The sequence below is a fragment of the Staurois parvus genome, unplaced genomic scaffold, assembly GCF_062004578.1.
Source record: "Staurois parvus isolate SC_StPar_1 unplaced genomic scaffold, SC_StPar_1.0 ptg000053l, whole genome shotgun sequence".
Classification (NCBI taxonomy): domain Eukaryota; kingdom Metazoa; phylum Chordata; class Amphibia; order Anura; family Ranidae; genus Staurois; species Staurois parvus.
Genome location: NW_028317849.1, coordinates 4,845,288 through 4,861,348, shown reverse-complemented (window position 1 = coordinate 4,861,348; position 16,061 = coordinate 4,845,288). Strand labels below are relative to the sequence as shown.

Sequence of the window (16,061 nt, the reverse complement as noted above, 5' to 3'; positions counted from 1 at the left end):
TTATTAACTGGCTGCCACTACTCTTTTCTTAACCTTACACTTTTATTTGGCCCTTCTGAAACCCCCAGTTGTATTGCACGCTTTTCTCCCTCGTGATCCAATAAAGGTTTCAACGATCTTCTCACTAGTGTCTCAGATGCAATGTCCACAAAAACCTGCAATTTCGATTCTCCGAATCTTATTTCAGGGTTCTGCAATTTTTTCCATATTCTCTCCCTATCCTCGTAATGGTGAAAATGGACAATCACGTCTCTACGGATGTCTGCTGCTAAACCTGGAAGGCGTCTTAACCTGTGTACTCTCTCAATTTTCAAAGGATTAAGACTGATCTGTCAGTTATTGGGTTAAACACTCTCCTTATTTTTTCCCTAAGGTCCTCCTTATGCACATCTTGTAGTAATCCTCAAACCCTTAGATTATTTCTTCTCTCTCTGTTCCCTTAATCCTCCAGTTTAAAAGAGAGCTTCCTCTGTTCCCCTCTCATCTCCTCTAACTTCTTCTCCAGATTAATGATCTGCTGAGCTTGTATCTCCTTGTTTTCTCCTCCACTTCTTCTACCCTTGTTAACATTAATCCCAGATCCTTGTGAAATATCTCCATTTCATTTTTCATGAAAAGTTCTAATTTTGCGAACATTTCCGCCATCTCTGTTCTTGTGGGAATTTGTGATATTCTCTGTTGTTCCAAAACTTTTTGATCGATTACATTTTCAACAATTATAGATTTGCTGATCTTATTCCCTTCCCTTACTCCAACTGATAATCTAGACTGCTCACCATTGTATTTCCTACTTCCTTCCTGTTGTTTCTCCATTCCTTGTATCTCTGGGCTTTTTTATTACAACGGCATATATTTCTTTATTGTACTATTTGCTTTGTATTGCGGGGTTTTCACTCCCCCTCCCCTTTGCAGATCTGTTCTTCATATTAACTCACCCAAAATACAGTATTGTCAGATCTGAGAAAGGGAGAAAGAAAAACAAAAGTCCCTCCTTTCCACTCCTCTCAAGAAACTTGTAAAGTCCTAGACAACTATATATATATATATATATATATATACAGTCAGGTCCATAAATATTGGGACATGGACACAATTCTAACATTTTTGGCTCTATACACCACCACAATGGATTTGAAATGAAACAAACAAGATGTGCTTTAACTGCAGACTGTCAGCTTTAATTTGAGGGTATTTACATCCAAATCAGGTGAACGGTGTAGGAATTACAACAGTTTGCATATGTGCCTCTCACTTATTAAGGAACCAAAAGTAATGGGACAGAATAATAATCATAAATCAAACTTTCACTATTTAATACTTGGTTGCAAATCCTTTGCAGTCAATTACAGCCTGAAGTCTGGAACGCATAGACATCCCCAGACGCTGGGTTTCATCCCTGGTGATGCTCTGCCAGGCCTCTACTGCAACTGTCTTCAGTTCCTGCTTGTTCTTGGGGCATTTTCCCTTCAGTTTTGTCTTCAGCAAGTGAAATGCATGCTCAATCGGATTCAGGTCAGGTGATTGACTTGGCCATTGCATAACATTCCACTTTTTTCCCTTAAAAAACTCTTTGGTTGCTTTTGCAGTCTGCTTTGGGTCATTGTCCATCTGCACTGTGAAGCGGCATCCAATGAGTTCTGAAGCATTTGGCTGAATATGAGCAGATAATATTGCCCGAAACACTTCAGAATCCATCCTGCTGCTTTTGTCAGCAGTCACATCATCAATAAATACAAGAGAACCAGTTCCATTGGCAGCCATACATGCCCATGCCATGACACTACCACCACCATGCTTCACTGATGAGGTGGTATGCTTAGGATCATGAGCAGTTTCTTTCCTTCCCCATACTCTCTCTTCCCATCACTCTGGTACAAGTTGATCTTGGTCTCATCTGTCCATAGGCTGTTGTTCCAGAACTTTGAAGGCTTTTTTAGATGTCGTTTGGCAAACTCTAATCTGGCCTTCCTGTTTTTGAGGCTCACCAATGGTTTACATCTTGTGGTGAACCTTCTGTATTCACTCTGGTGAAGTCTTCTCTTGATTATTGACTTTGACACACATACACCTACCTCCTGGAGAGTGTTCTTGATCTGGCCAACTGTTGTGAAGGGTGTTTTCTTCACCAGGGAAAGCATTCTTCGGTCATCCACCACAGTTGTTTTCCGTGGTCTTCCGGGTCTTTTGGTGTTGCTGAGCTCACCGGTGCGTTCCTTCTTTTTAAGAATGTTCCAAACAGTTGTTTTGGCCACGCCTAATGTTTTTGCTATCTCTCTGATGGGTTTGTTTTGTTTTTTCATTCTAATGATGGCTTGCTTCACTGATAGTGACAGCTCTTTGGATCTCATCTTGAGAGTTGACAGCAACAGATTCCAAATGCAAATAGCACACTTGAAATGAACTCTGGCCCTTTTATCTGCTCATTGTAATTGGGATAATGAGGAAATAACACACACCTGGCCATGGAACGGCTGAGAAGCCAATTGTCCCATTACTTTTGGTCCCTTAATAAGTGGGAGGCACATATGCAAACTGTTGTAATTCCTACACCGTTCACCTGATTTGGATGTAAATACCCTCAAATTAAAGCTGACAGTCTGCAGTTAAAGCACATCTTGTTCGTTTCATTTCAAATCCATTGTGGTGGTGTATAGAGCCAAAAATGTTAGAATTGTGTCGATGTCCCAATATTTATGGACCTGACTGTATATACAGTTGCAAGAAAAAGTATGTGAACCCCTTGGGATTACGTGGAGTTTTGCATGAATTGGGCATAAAATATGCTCTGAACGTCATCTAAGTCACAACAATAGAAGAACACAGTCTGCTGAACATAATACTACACAAACATTAGATGTTGCCATGGTTTAATTGCACATAACATGTAAACATTCACAGTGCAGGGAGGAAAAATTATGTGAACCTTTGGACTTAATAACTGGTTGACCCTCCTTTGGCAGCAATAACCTCAACCAAACGTTTCCTGTAGTTGCAGATCAGACCTGCACAACAATCTGGAGTCATTTTGGACCACTCCTCTTCACAAAACTGTTTCAGTGTAGCAATATTCTTGGGATGTCTGGTGTGAATCGCTCTCTTAAGGTCATGCCACAGCATTTCAATCGGGCTGAGGTCAGGACTCTGACTGGGCCACTCCAGAAGCCGTATTCTGTGCTGTTGCCGCCATTGTTTTGTTGAATTACTTGTATGCTTTGGGTCATTGTCCTGTTGCATCACCCATCCTCTGCGGAGCTTCAGTTGGCGGACAGATGGTCGTACGTTTTCCTTCAAAATGTCTTGATAAACTCTGGAATTCATTTTCCCATCAATGACAACAATCCATCCAGGCCCTGAGGCAGCAAAGCAGCCCTAAACCATGATGCTCCCTCCGCCATGTTTTACAGTGGGGATGAGGTTTTGATGTTGGTGTGCTGTGCCTGTTTTTCTCCACACATAGTGTTGTGTGTTTTCCCCAAACAACTCAATCTTGGTTTCATCTGTCCACAGTATATTTTGCCAGTAGTGCTGTGGAACATTCAGGTGCTCTTTTGCAAACTTCAAACGTGCTGCAACATTCTTTTTGGACAGCAATGGCTTCCTCCGTGGTGTCCTCCCATGTACTCCATTCTTGTTTAATGTTTTCCTTATTGTAGATGTGTCAACAAAAATGTTAGCATGTGCCAGAGATTTCTGTAGGTCTTTAGCTGACACTCTGGGATTCTTCTTTACCTCAGGCAGCATTCTGCGCTGTGCTCTTGCAGTCATTTTTACAGGACGACCACGCCAAGGGAGAGTAGCAACAGTGCTAAACTTTCTCCATTTGTAGACAATCTGTCTTACCGTGGACACATGAACATCAAGGCTTTTGGAGATACTTTTGTAACCCTTTCCAGCTTCATGCAAGTCAACAATTCTTGATCGTAGGTCTTCTGAGAGCTCTTTTCTGCGAGGCATGGTTCACATCAGACAGTGCTTCTTGAAACCGGTAAACCCAAAACAGGTGTGTGTTTTTTAAGGGCAGGACAGCTGTCAGCAACACATCTAATATCATCACACTGATTGGAGTCAAGGTTGGCTCACTCCTGGCTCCAATAAGCTCTGGGAGAAGTCATTAAGCTAGGGCCTCACATACTTTTTCCTCCCTGCACTGTGAATGTTTACATGTTATGCGCAATTAAACCATGGCGACATCTACTGTTTGTGTAGTATTATGTTCAGCAGACTGTGGTTTTCTATTGTTGTGACTTAGATGATGTTCAGAGCACATTTTATGCCCAATTCATGCAAAACTCCACATAATCCCAAGGGGTTCACATACTTTTTCTTGCAACTGTATATACTTTACATTGATACTTTGCCTCTGTACTCCTCACATTCCTTGGTCTTTCGACCACCCAGCCCCACTACTCAGATATACCTTTACAAATAGCAGAGACAGTAAAACTCTCCGTCACCCTCCGAGGTTGTGGTTCCCTCTGCCTCTCCTGTCCCGCTCTGAGACCCATGCCCCAAATTGTGTCCTGAGTGGGGTCTGCGCAGTTAACAGTGCCTTATCCACAGATATCTCTGGGTCTCCTGGACTCCCAGGCTGTCAGCCTATCTCCAGGCCGGTGGAGCGTCTAGCCACTAGCTGGCACAGCCCTGTGTGCAGGCACCCTCGGGGGCCCTTCAGGCACCTCCGCCTTCTGCCTCTCTTCAGGGTCCTCTCCAAGGAACGTCTCTGTTGGCAAGCGCCAGACCTGCCTGGAGCTGGGATCTCAGCCCCACAGTGGTGCAGCACACCCTGCTCACCGGACTCACATTGCTGCCGGTCACCATGTGGTCCTCACCAGTCCCGCCAGCGCCTCTCAGACCCCTGACCAGAGCCACCATCCAGAGCAGGCAAGCTCACGGGCGTACCATCAGAGAAAGTCCGGCATAGGTGTGATCTGCATGGTGGGTGTAAAAAAAAACAAAATATGGTTGCATAAGTGTGCACACCCTTAAACTAATACTTTGTTGAAGCACCTTTTCATTTTATTACAGCTCTCAATTAGTCTATCAGCATGGCACATCTTGACTTGTCAATATTTGCCCACTCTTCCTTGCAAATACACTCCAAATCTGTCAGGTTTTGAGGGCATCTTCTGTGCACAGCCCTCTTCAGATCACCCCACAGAATTCCAATCAGATTCAGGTCTGGGCTCTGGCTGGGCCATTCCAGAACTTTAATCTTCTGGTGAAGCCATTCCTTTGTTGACTTGGATGTATGCTTTGGGTCGTTGTCATGCTGAAAGGTGAAGTTCCTCTTCATGTTCAACTTTCTAGCAAAAGCCGGAAGGTTTTGTGCCAATATTGACTGGTATTTTAAACTGTTTATAATTCCCTCTACCTTGACTAAGGCCAAATTTCCAGCTGAAGAAAAACAGCCCCAAAGCATGATGCTGCCACCACCATGGTTTACTGCGAGTATGGTGTTTTTGGTGATGTGCAGTGTTGCTTTTGCACCAAACATATCTTTTGGAATTATGGCCAAAAAGTTCAACCTTGGTTTCATCAGACCATAACACATTTTCCCACATGCTTTTGGGAGACTTAAGATGTGTTTATGTACAATTTAGCTGGGCTTGGATGTTTTTCTTCTTAAGAAAAGACTTCCATCTTGCCACTCTACCCCATAGCCCAGACATATGAAGAATACGGGAGCCTATTGCCACATGTACCACACAGTCAGTACTTGCTATATATCCCTCCTTTAATGTTGCTGTAGGCCTCTTGGCAGCCTCCCAGACCAGTTTTCTTCTCATCTTTTCATCTATTTTGGAGGGATGTCCAATTCTTGGTAATGTCACTGTTGCGCCATATTTTTTACACTTGATGATGACTGTCTTCATTGTGTTCCATGTTATATCTAATACCTTGGAAATTCTTTTGTACCCTTCTCCTGACTGATACCTTTTAACAATGAGATCCCTCTGATGCTTTGGAAACTTTATTTGGGGTTAATCAGAGGCACTTTAAATGATGGAAGGTATGTTTTGACTCCTATTTAACATAATTTTTAATGTGATTGCTTAATTCTGAACACAGCTATATCACCAGTTTTAAGAGGGTGTGCACACTTATGAAACCACATTAGTTTAGTTTTTATGTTTACTCCTCCCCCACCACACACAACTAAAAGATTTCAGTTTGTTTTTCAATTGAGTTGTACAGTTTATAGGTCACAGAAACCTGACATTTTAACAGGGGTGTGTAGACCTTTTATATCCACGGTATATGTAAACCCTCATCTTGCAAAACAACCTATACAGTTTACAATAAAAATGAAAGGTAAAACGTGTATAGAGTAAAAAACATTATATCTTTAGATTGTAAGCTCTTGTATTGAACTGTATTGTTGCTGTATTGTCTCCCGTTATATTGTAAAGTGCTGAGCAAACTGTTGGCGCTATATAAATCCTGTATAATAATATGTTTTTGTCGTCCCCCCCCCCCCTTTTTTTTTGCTTAATGTGATAAAAAGATTGGTAGAGCAAAGAGAGGAACGAGAGTGTAGGCAGAAAAAAAAAAGAATGTTAAAGGAGAAGGGATTTTTAATTTAAGCAGAAAGGTTCTAATGGAGGCTGAAAAGGCAGTTTTAGATAAAGGATTCAAATTTGCTCCACCATGTAAATTAAATAAATTGCAAATGCATATGGACGTACATAAATATGACTGCAAAATAAATTTTAAAAGCTACATTATGTCTAATCTGGTAAAAGATAAGAGGATCATTTCAACAGGTATTCAACATTCTAATATTAGTCCCTGTAAAATCCCTTTCTCTGAGTTCATTGACAGGCACAATACCCACCCATTTATTGGGGTTTATACTTTTGACACTGCTTTGTTATGAACTGGATTGACTGAAGCAGACAGTGGGTTTTATACCAGCTAGGACTGCCCATAGGTGGTGCTGTGTTCCTTTCTTCCTAGTGTCCTACTCCTGTAGGTGGTGCTATAACCCTATACTCAAGATTCAGAAGAGCTGTATCCATCAATGAACTCAGAAAGAGGGATTGATATAGTAACTACAACACAATAAAATGTGAATAAATCAATAAAATGATATCAGTAAATTACTGTGAATACAAAAATTATATATAATAATCCAAAGTCCACAGAAATTGTTCCTCCTTCTTTGGAATCCACCACGTGCTGTCTAATAATAACCAGGTGCCTGAAAGTGTTCCCCACATGGATGTGCACTCACCAATAGTTGTTGCCTCCCACTTTCGTGGTTGGCAAAACAGGCTTCCAAGAATAATTCTCCAAATATAAGCGGATTATAACCAATGGTGTACAACCATCATGGAGGTATAATGGTTCAAACTATTAAGGATTCCATACATTCCAATGCTTATGTATCACATAAGCATGATATTCCTCTTTCCCATGATCACCATGTAAAACAAAAAGCAGAGAGGTGTTCCAACGTCAACGTCACTTCTGGTCGCCGCACCGTCACAACCTGACACGTTTCGTCACTTCCGACTTACTCATAGGGGTGACAGTGCGGTGCAGCGTGTCATTCTTATAGAGCAGGCAATCGGATGGAAAAGATCTCTGATTGGGCAGCATAAATGATCGCCTCCTGCCAGGAAGTAAAATACAAACCTTCTGTGAAGTTCACTACATAGAACAACATAGATGTGGGCAAGATAAAACAACGAAGTATACTTAAAAGGAACATAAAACAAATCAATCTAAATATTACACTTAAACTTTTAAATTATTTCATGTTTAACAATATGTAGCATAAAAATATCCATAAAACCATATACAATGGTATAAATGGACTTTAAACTACACAAGGAAGATGCATTACAAAATCTATATCAATATTAAAAATGAAATTAAAATAAAATTAAAATAAAGTTTAAAAAATAAATATTTAAATAAAATAAATACAAAAATAAATACAATCAAATTAATAAATTAAATCATAATATAAAATTAAATCAATAATACATTTTAAATAAATATCTTAATTCATAAAATTTGCATCTAGAATAAATCGAGTTTATAAAACTCTACAGTAATTCAATATCATAATTGTTAAATTCATTAATATTATGATTGCACTGTTTATTATGAATGCACTGTTTAATTGGGAAACTATGTGGCAAATGAGGTTAATGTTGATAAATGTAAGGTTATGCACTTGGGGGCTAAGAATATGCATGCATCATACATACTAGGGGGAGTACAACTGGGGGAATCAATGGTGGAGAAAGATCTGGGAGTTCTGGTAGATCACAAGCTTAATAATGGCATGCAATGCCAAGCTGCGGGTACTAAAGTGAGCAAAATCCTCTCTTGTATTAAAAGAGGTATAGACTCCAGAGAGAGAGATATCATATTACCCCTGTACAAATCATGCCCAAAACTGAACTGGAATATGCAGTTCAGTTTTGGGCACCAATTCACAAAAAGAACATTGGGGAACTGGAGAAAGTACAGAGAAGGGCAACCAAACTGATAAGAGGCATGGAGGAGATCAGCTATGAGGAAAGATTAGAGGAACTGAATGTATTCTCTCTTGAGAAGAGGAGATTAAGGGGGGATATGATCAACATGTATAAATACATCAGTGGTTCATATAGTGAACTCCGTGTAGAGCTGTTCACCCTGAGGTCATCACAAAAGACAAGAGGGCACTCTTTACGTCTGGAGAAACAATATTTATTTTTCAAAATACGGAAAGGTTTCTTCACAGTAAGATGTGAAAATGTGGAATAGACTCACTCAAGAGTTAGTTCTGGCCAGCTCAGTGGATTGCTTTAAAAAAGTCCTGGATTCTTTCCTAGATACACAGAATATAACTAGATACCTAACATGTATAGGTAAAGTATCCAGGGAATATCCAATTGCCTCTTGGCGGATTAGTAAGGAATATTTTCCCTGCAGGAGCAAATTTGATCATACTTTGCAGGGTTTTTTGCCTTCTCTGGATCAGCTGTGGGTATAGGATTATAACTTCTTTTTTTTTGGTTGAACTGGATGGACTTTTGTCTTTTTTTCAGCTGGACTAACTATGTAACTATATGTAACTATGATAATGTCTCTTTAGCTGTATGCATAGAACATCTTGTCAGTTGTGTACATTTTTTTCATTATTTAATGAATAAACTACAGGAGATGCAATAAAGTACAATGTTTTATTAACGTAATGAAAAAAAAAAGTAATGCAACACAATTCATTTATGAATACAGTAATACACCTTGGTATGTATGAAAGAATTACAAAAACAGGAACATTCTGATACTCGGTGTGATACAGATAAATACCCTCAATATATCCTGAATAGGGTTTTTGTCATATTGTCTTCATGGGGATGAGTGAAGCGACTCCATAGCATCAGGAGCAAGCGTAATCAGAAAATACTGAGGGTTAAAATGCAAGCTTGAATATGTGGGCAGGCCTCATTGGCCTGTGCAAAGGTGGCATTCCAGTTACAGCTTTACCAAGATGAGTCACTGGTAGTAATATGGTCAGGCTTTCAGTGTTGGGAATAAGTGAAAATCCTCCCCTAACTGTCTTACTTGAAAGAAATCCCTAACACTTAAGGCATCTTGCACACAGTACTGATATTTGAGCATCTGCTTTTTTAAAATGTAATTTCAGACGCTTGTTTTGTGTGTATTTATGTGCACATTGGCACACACATGTGCATTTGCATACACAATATTTTCTTAGAGAAAATTCATTCAAATTCATGCTCATATGCACGTATTTGCGCACATTTGTGCACAGACCGCGTACATTACTGCCCAAAAATGCAGATTTTCCTATTTGTTTCTTACCGAGGAATATGCAGCGCTTATTTACACGCCTGTGTGCAAAGGTATATTGTAAATTATGGGCTACATTTTACCTCATTAAAAAAAAATGCTGTACTGAGCTTTTTCAAGCTGCAGTGTGCAAAAGGCCTTAGTCTTCAGATTTTTACTGCTGTCTGCGTCCCATTTGAGATATTTTTCCTTACTTTCTCTCTGTTTATTTGGTATCAGGCACAACAGGATGTCAGGGGAAATATACTCAACACAGAGAGACAGCAGCCAAAACTATTATACTAGTTCTAAATAATCCCAATTCAGTCGAACACTAGAAATAAAAAAGCTCTGGAGCTGAGCTTTAAAGTAGAACTATAGGCAAAACATATTTTTCCATTTTGGATAGAGTAAGAGAGGATTAGAACAGCTGAGAGATTTTTTTTCTCTATCTGGGACCCACTGGGGAGATATCCCTTCGCCTCCTGTCCTATAGCCAAACAGGAAGTGATAGGAAATCCCTGCAAATTAGGGGAATTCTTTGGGGATCCCCAGGTCACCAGAACTAGTGTCCCTGTTGGAAGATTTCCCCTCTTACTTTTCTGGAGACAACCCACAAAGGGTGATTTGCTTTTACTTTCACTTCGATAATAGTAAACAGGACAAAGAGAAAGTGAATCTCCCTAAGGGGCACATAGATAGCAATAAAAACTGACAGGGTTTGTAATCCAGAGCCAATCTATCCAAAACTAAATAAAAGAAGTTTTGCCTTTAATTATACTTTAACTTCTATTTTAACTTTTACGATATTCCTGACACTAAACACCTAAAATTAGCTCTTAAAGCCGAATTGGACCTAAAAAACTAAAAACGGTTGGCAGGCAGGATTTTTATGATAGAAGTGACCCTATTGTTCTTGTTTGCCATAACTGCTTCTCACTGCCTGTTAGCTTTAATGTACTCTGAGCCACATATGTGCAGCACAGCATACATTTACAGCACTGCTCTGTGCTGTGATGATGTGACCCCAAAGCGCATGTGCGGGAGTGAAGTTATCACAGCCCAGGCAATCCAATGGCTGAACAGTCTGAACCCGGAAGGAAAACTGAGAGAAGATGGAAACGCCTATGACCAGCGGGAGCATTGGAGGGGACCGTTTGATAGGGAAGTCAGCCATAATGCGCTAAGATGGAGTGCATACTAGCACATTATGGCTAACGTCTTCTGGGGTACATTTAAAAAAAAAATTGCAGGGTTTAATTGTAAAGGATAATTGCAGCTTTAGTAAAGTCATCCTTTAAAAGTTCTCTCTGTCCAAGTGTTACACTTAGCTACTCTCATACCTCATAGAGTTTTACTGCACAGCCCACTGGGACTCACAGCTGCCACTTCAAAAATCTCCTCTCCAGGATTTTCTTCCACAAACATGCCCTGTGATCTCCATTCATGCCAATGGCAAGACCATCCATTGTAGGCCAAGCATTGCTATCCTTTAACAACCAACCTCACCTCAATATACTGTATACACTAAAACACTAACCCTAAGGAGGTAGCAGTGGCTACCAGTGCAAACAGATATGGGGAGGAAACTTCCCTGAGATGTCAGCACCAAGACCTAAAGAGCCGACTGGCACTACTTCACTTTGCATACTATCCGATAAAAGTGAATTAATTATGAGATCATTTTCTTGTTAAGAATTTTTGTCAATTTTAGATAGGTTGTCCTAGGCTCCTTTTTTAAGTACTAAGACCTGTGTTGGGTTTTTGAAAGCTTCCATGAACAATACAAATAAAACATGAACAAATAGTTTGTTAAGAAATGCTTTCCATAATCATTTGCTACAGTGTATTTTAATCAGTATTTACAGTATAAAATCTTATACCCCACCCTATGATTTCACGTTTCCTTACATAAAGTTGTATACACTAGTACCAGGGGCAGACTGACCATTCGAGCACTCGGGCACTGCCCGGGGTCAGTAGGGGGCCCCATGAAATGCCTCTGGTACCTTTTATAGGCTTTTTTGGGTGTGTTTTGAGTGTGGGCAGGGACACGGGCCCCATGATCCCCTATTGCCCAGGGGTCCCATGGGTTGTCAGTCCGCCCCTGACTAGTACCATATATGGAAGCGACCATATTTTAACATGCCAGTGCATCTGATTTTTGTTATAACATGATAAATGTATTTTTCTTATATTCAAGTGATTGAATGATTTGGTCCTAGAATGTTTAAAACATCTAAAAATATATATTCTTTAATATTTACAAAAACTTAAAAACACTGCTCTAAATAAAGTCGTCCATAGTTACTAACAACAAAGCTCTAGATCTCTATACATAATCTTTAATGATGTTTCAGTCCCTAACCTAGGGAGTGTTGCCAGTCTAATTTGTTTTACTTTATGAACACCCGCTATAAAACCAGTGAGAATCAAATGGTGGAGTGCTCTCTGTGCCTGTTTCCACCATTGACAACTATTACGTACTGAGGATTAGCCGTGGCTTGTAATGTTTGGATTCTTTCATATCTATGACTTGTAAAGGTAGAGCGAGCCCATAAATAGTGTGTTTTGCTTTTTTCCAGCTGCTTTTCTAAAATTAATTTAGGTTTAGGTGGTCAGTTTAACATGCAAATAGTGCTTATTAGTTTTGTTTCTTAAAAATATAACATACGGTTGATAAAATCTGTAGTTGCTGCAAATACACAATGGAAAATTGTACAGAACCTCAAGCGATGTGAAGCTTTAAAACATAAAAAATAATTTAGAACTTTGTTTCAAAACTCTGCTGCAATCTTTCAAGGGCAAATAAAATTGTATTGGTTAACAAGGCCCTGTAGACATGGTTGTCAAATTAGGGCGTTTGGTAAACATTACTAGTGTCCGTCAAGTGCATACTGGTGTCAGAGTGCATCTCACTGCAGTCAAAAAAACTACAAAAATGGCTGTTGATTTGCCAAATGTTGACATCAAAGTCTTTGTGCTGTTGGATACCACTACTTTGACATATAACACATATTGCAATAACACAGAAGACGGACATATGAGCCACAGAGATATGTCTTCACTTCTTCCTCCCTATGGTCATTACAATTGATTACATCAGATGTGCCCGGCTAAGGTATAGGTAAATGCCAAACAAGGCTACTCGTAGAAATACTAGATTTTACTTATGCCTGGGCTTCAGCGTGTATGAGAGCAGTATGAACAGTAAGCTTTTACATAGTACTTTCAGCAAGCTTTGTTGAAACTTTGAAAGTGCCCTTCAGCTCCAGTTTGTAAATGTTAAACACAAATCTTAATTGGAGTACTGACTGCCACTTTAAACAAGCTGTTAGCAGGTTTCAGCACAACTCGAGGCTTGTTGAAAGCCAGCTAGCAGCTTGCTTAAAGTGGCAATCAGCACTCCCAATAAGATCTGTGTATAAATTTCCAAACAGGAGCTGAAGGGCACTTTAAAGGCTTAGAAAAAGTTACTTGAAGCTTGGTAAAAGCTTGCTAAATGTTTCATGAAAGCTTGCTGTTCACGTTGCTCTTATTCACGTTGAAGTGTGAAACAGGTCTTAGACTGCAGCATCTTAAATCTAACAACCAGCATTGAGTGGCATTCCTCTTCAATAATGCAATTTCATGGTGGACAGGTTTGCATTGTGCTAATTAACATATTCATACAGCTGTGTATGAGAGTTAAACGATGTAATTTGTAACGAATGATGGATTTAGATATAATTATCCTATTTCTGCTGTAAAAATAAAATCTGCTGTATTGTGCATAATGAGATCTTGATTACTACTGACACAAGCTAATTATTGAAAAGACTGTGGTCCCCATGGTAGCAATATATTTTTCTTTGTTAATTAACCCCCTCCTCCTCCTGCTTCTCCCCCCCATTTTTTTAAGAATTTGGCACCATGTCAGCCCCAACCTCCTCCAAAATCAAAGCACACAATCACTCTCTGTCTTTTGGCTGGTCTCTTTCTGTTCATATCTAAAACTTGAATGAAACAGTTGACAAAAACAGAACTGAAATATTTTAAGCAATTACAAATGTATATTAAACAAAAACAAAAAGGAGGCAATACTAACACACTTAAGACACATATACGCTATATTGCCAAAAGTATTGGGACACCCCTCCAAATCATTGGATTCAGGTGTTCCAATCACCTCCATGCCAACAGGTGTTTCAAATCAAGCACCTAGGCATGCAGACTGTTTCTTCAAACATTTGTGAAAACATGGGTCGCACTCAGGAGCTCAGTGAATGCAAGTATGGTACCGTGATAGGTTGCCACCTGTGCAATAAGTCCATCCGTGAGATTTCCTTGCTAATCAATATTCCACGGTCAACTGTTAGTGGTGTTATAACAAAGTGGAAACAACAGCAACTCAGCCATGAAGTGGTAGGCCACGTGAAATGACAGAGCAGGGCCAGAGCATGCTGAAGCGCACAGTGCGCAGAAGTCGCCAACTGTTTTCAGGGTCAATAACTAAAGACCTCCAAACTTTGTGTGGCCTTCATATTAGCAAAACAACAGTGCATAGATAGCTTCATGGAATTTGTTTCCATGGCCGAGCAGCTGCATCCAAGCCTTACATCATCAAGTGCAATGCAAAGTGTCGGATGCAGCGGTGTAAAGCACGCCGCCACTGGACTCCAGAGCAATGGAACTCTTAAGGCGTCAGCATACCAAGATATTTTGGACAATTTCATGCTCCCAACTTTGTGGGAACAGTTTAGGGATGGCCCCTTCCTGTTCCAACATGACTGCGCACCAGTGCACAAAGCAAGGTCCATAAAGACATGGATGAACGAGTTTGGGGTGGAGGAACTTGACTGGCCTACACAGAGTCCCAACCTCAACCCGATAGAACACCTTTGGGATGAATTAGAGCAGAGACTGTGAGCCAGGCCTTCTTGTCCAACATCAGTGACCTCACAAATGCGCTTCTGGAAGAATGGTCAAACATTCCCATAGACACACTCCTAAACCTTGTAGACAGCCTTCCCAGAAGAGTTGAAGCTGTTATAGCTACAAGGGGTGGGCCAACTCAATATTGAACCCTATGGACTAAGACTGGGATGCCATTAAAGTTCATGTGCGTGTAAAGGCAGGCGTCCCAATACTTTTGGCAATATAATGTACTTCAGCAACAGATACTCCTAAAAGGTGCAGTGAGCCACAATTATAGCAGTCACTGAATGGGTAGGCCGCATGAATGTAAACAAGAACCTACTATTTATATCAGATCAAAAACGTAATAAGAAAAATTTATATTGATCTCATTTTATCATGAAAAAAATATTTTAAACAATTATAGATTTAATCCAGTGGTGTTGGTTGCCCTCTTGTGGTTTTTCATGGCATTGCTGTAATGTGCTGTTTTTTTTTCAACCCCTTCCTTTGTCATAAGCATTAACCATTCTTTTGATGTGAAACAGTTTGTTTCGGAGATGTTTGGTTTCAGTCTTCTTTGTTTGGTAATCAGCAGTCTAGATAATGAAGAGAAAATTGTTAACAGGCAGGTTTCAGGTTCAGGTTAACTGCAAGTTTAAAAAAAGGTTGAAATGTCCTGAATTCAAGGCTGTACCAATTAAAGTGGAGAAAGTGATATCAGGCCCCTGCCTCATTCAATCACAGAACACCTTGTATTCTGCTAAAAGAATACAAGATATTTTGTGAATGGAATAGGTAGAGTGCAAGTGGCCTACATATCCTTAACTGTATGCACTGTATGAGAGCCAGAACTGTAAGTTTCAGTGCCCCAAGTTCAGTTCTTATTATACTGCCAGGGCTGAATCAAACTAACAGTTTTATTTCATGCAGCACATCATGGGACACACATCATTAGATGTGATTTACTGGTACATAGCAAATGTGCAAAAATATGTTTTCCCCGGAGTTCAGCTTTTAAGTGTTACTAAACCCAGGACCCTGCATTCACTATAACTGGTCTCCCACAGTACACACAACATGGAAATGCAGTTATGTTAGTAAATATAAACTGCTAAATATCTTTTCTCATCAGCCGTTAGAGCAGTCTTGTGATTTTTATCAGTGTCCAGCTGAGCACATGTTAAAGCTTGTAAGAGGTTTCATTTTGCTCTAGGAGGATGCAGGACCCCTGACCTCTGTCTGGACAGTGCTGACTGGCCCTGTGCTGATCATATACACTCTCCCAAGAAATAAAAAAAACCTGTCTAGCTATACACACCAAACTGAGCATGTGCAGAGTGACTCCACACGATATGTCTTATCAGGAG

At 40.0% G+C, this 16,061-nt stretch overlaps 1 protein-coding gene across 2 annotated transcripts in view; it reads right to left on the bottom strand.

The window, feature by feature from the left end:
• Window positions 1-13,814: 13,814 nt before the first annotated feature.
• Window positions 13,815-16,061, bottom strand: part of LOC149470089 (occludin-like) — a 95,917-nt gene continuing 93,670 nt past the window's right edge. For both annotated transcript variants that reach the window (XM_089667503.1, XM_089667498.1), the window contains exon 8: window positions 13,815-15,290. In XM_089667503.1, the coding sequence (XP_089523629.1) occupies window positions 15,189-15,290 (102 nt within the window). In that variant the 3' untranslated portion in view covers window positions 13,815-15,188. The remainder of the gene's footprint in view (window positions 15,291-16,061) is intronic.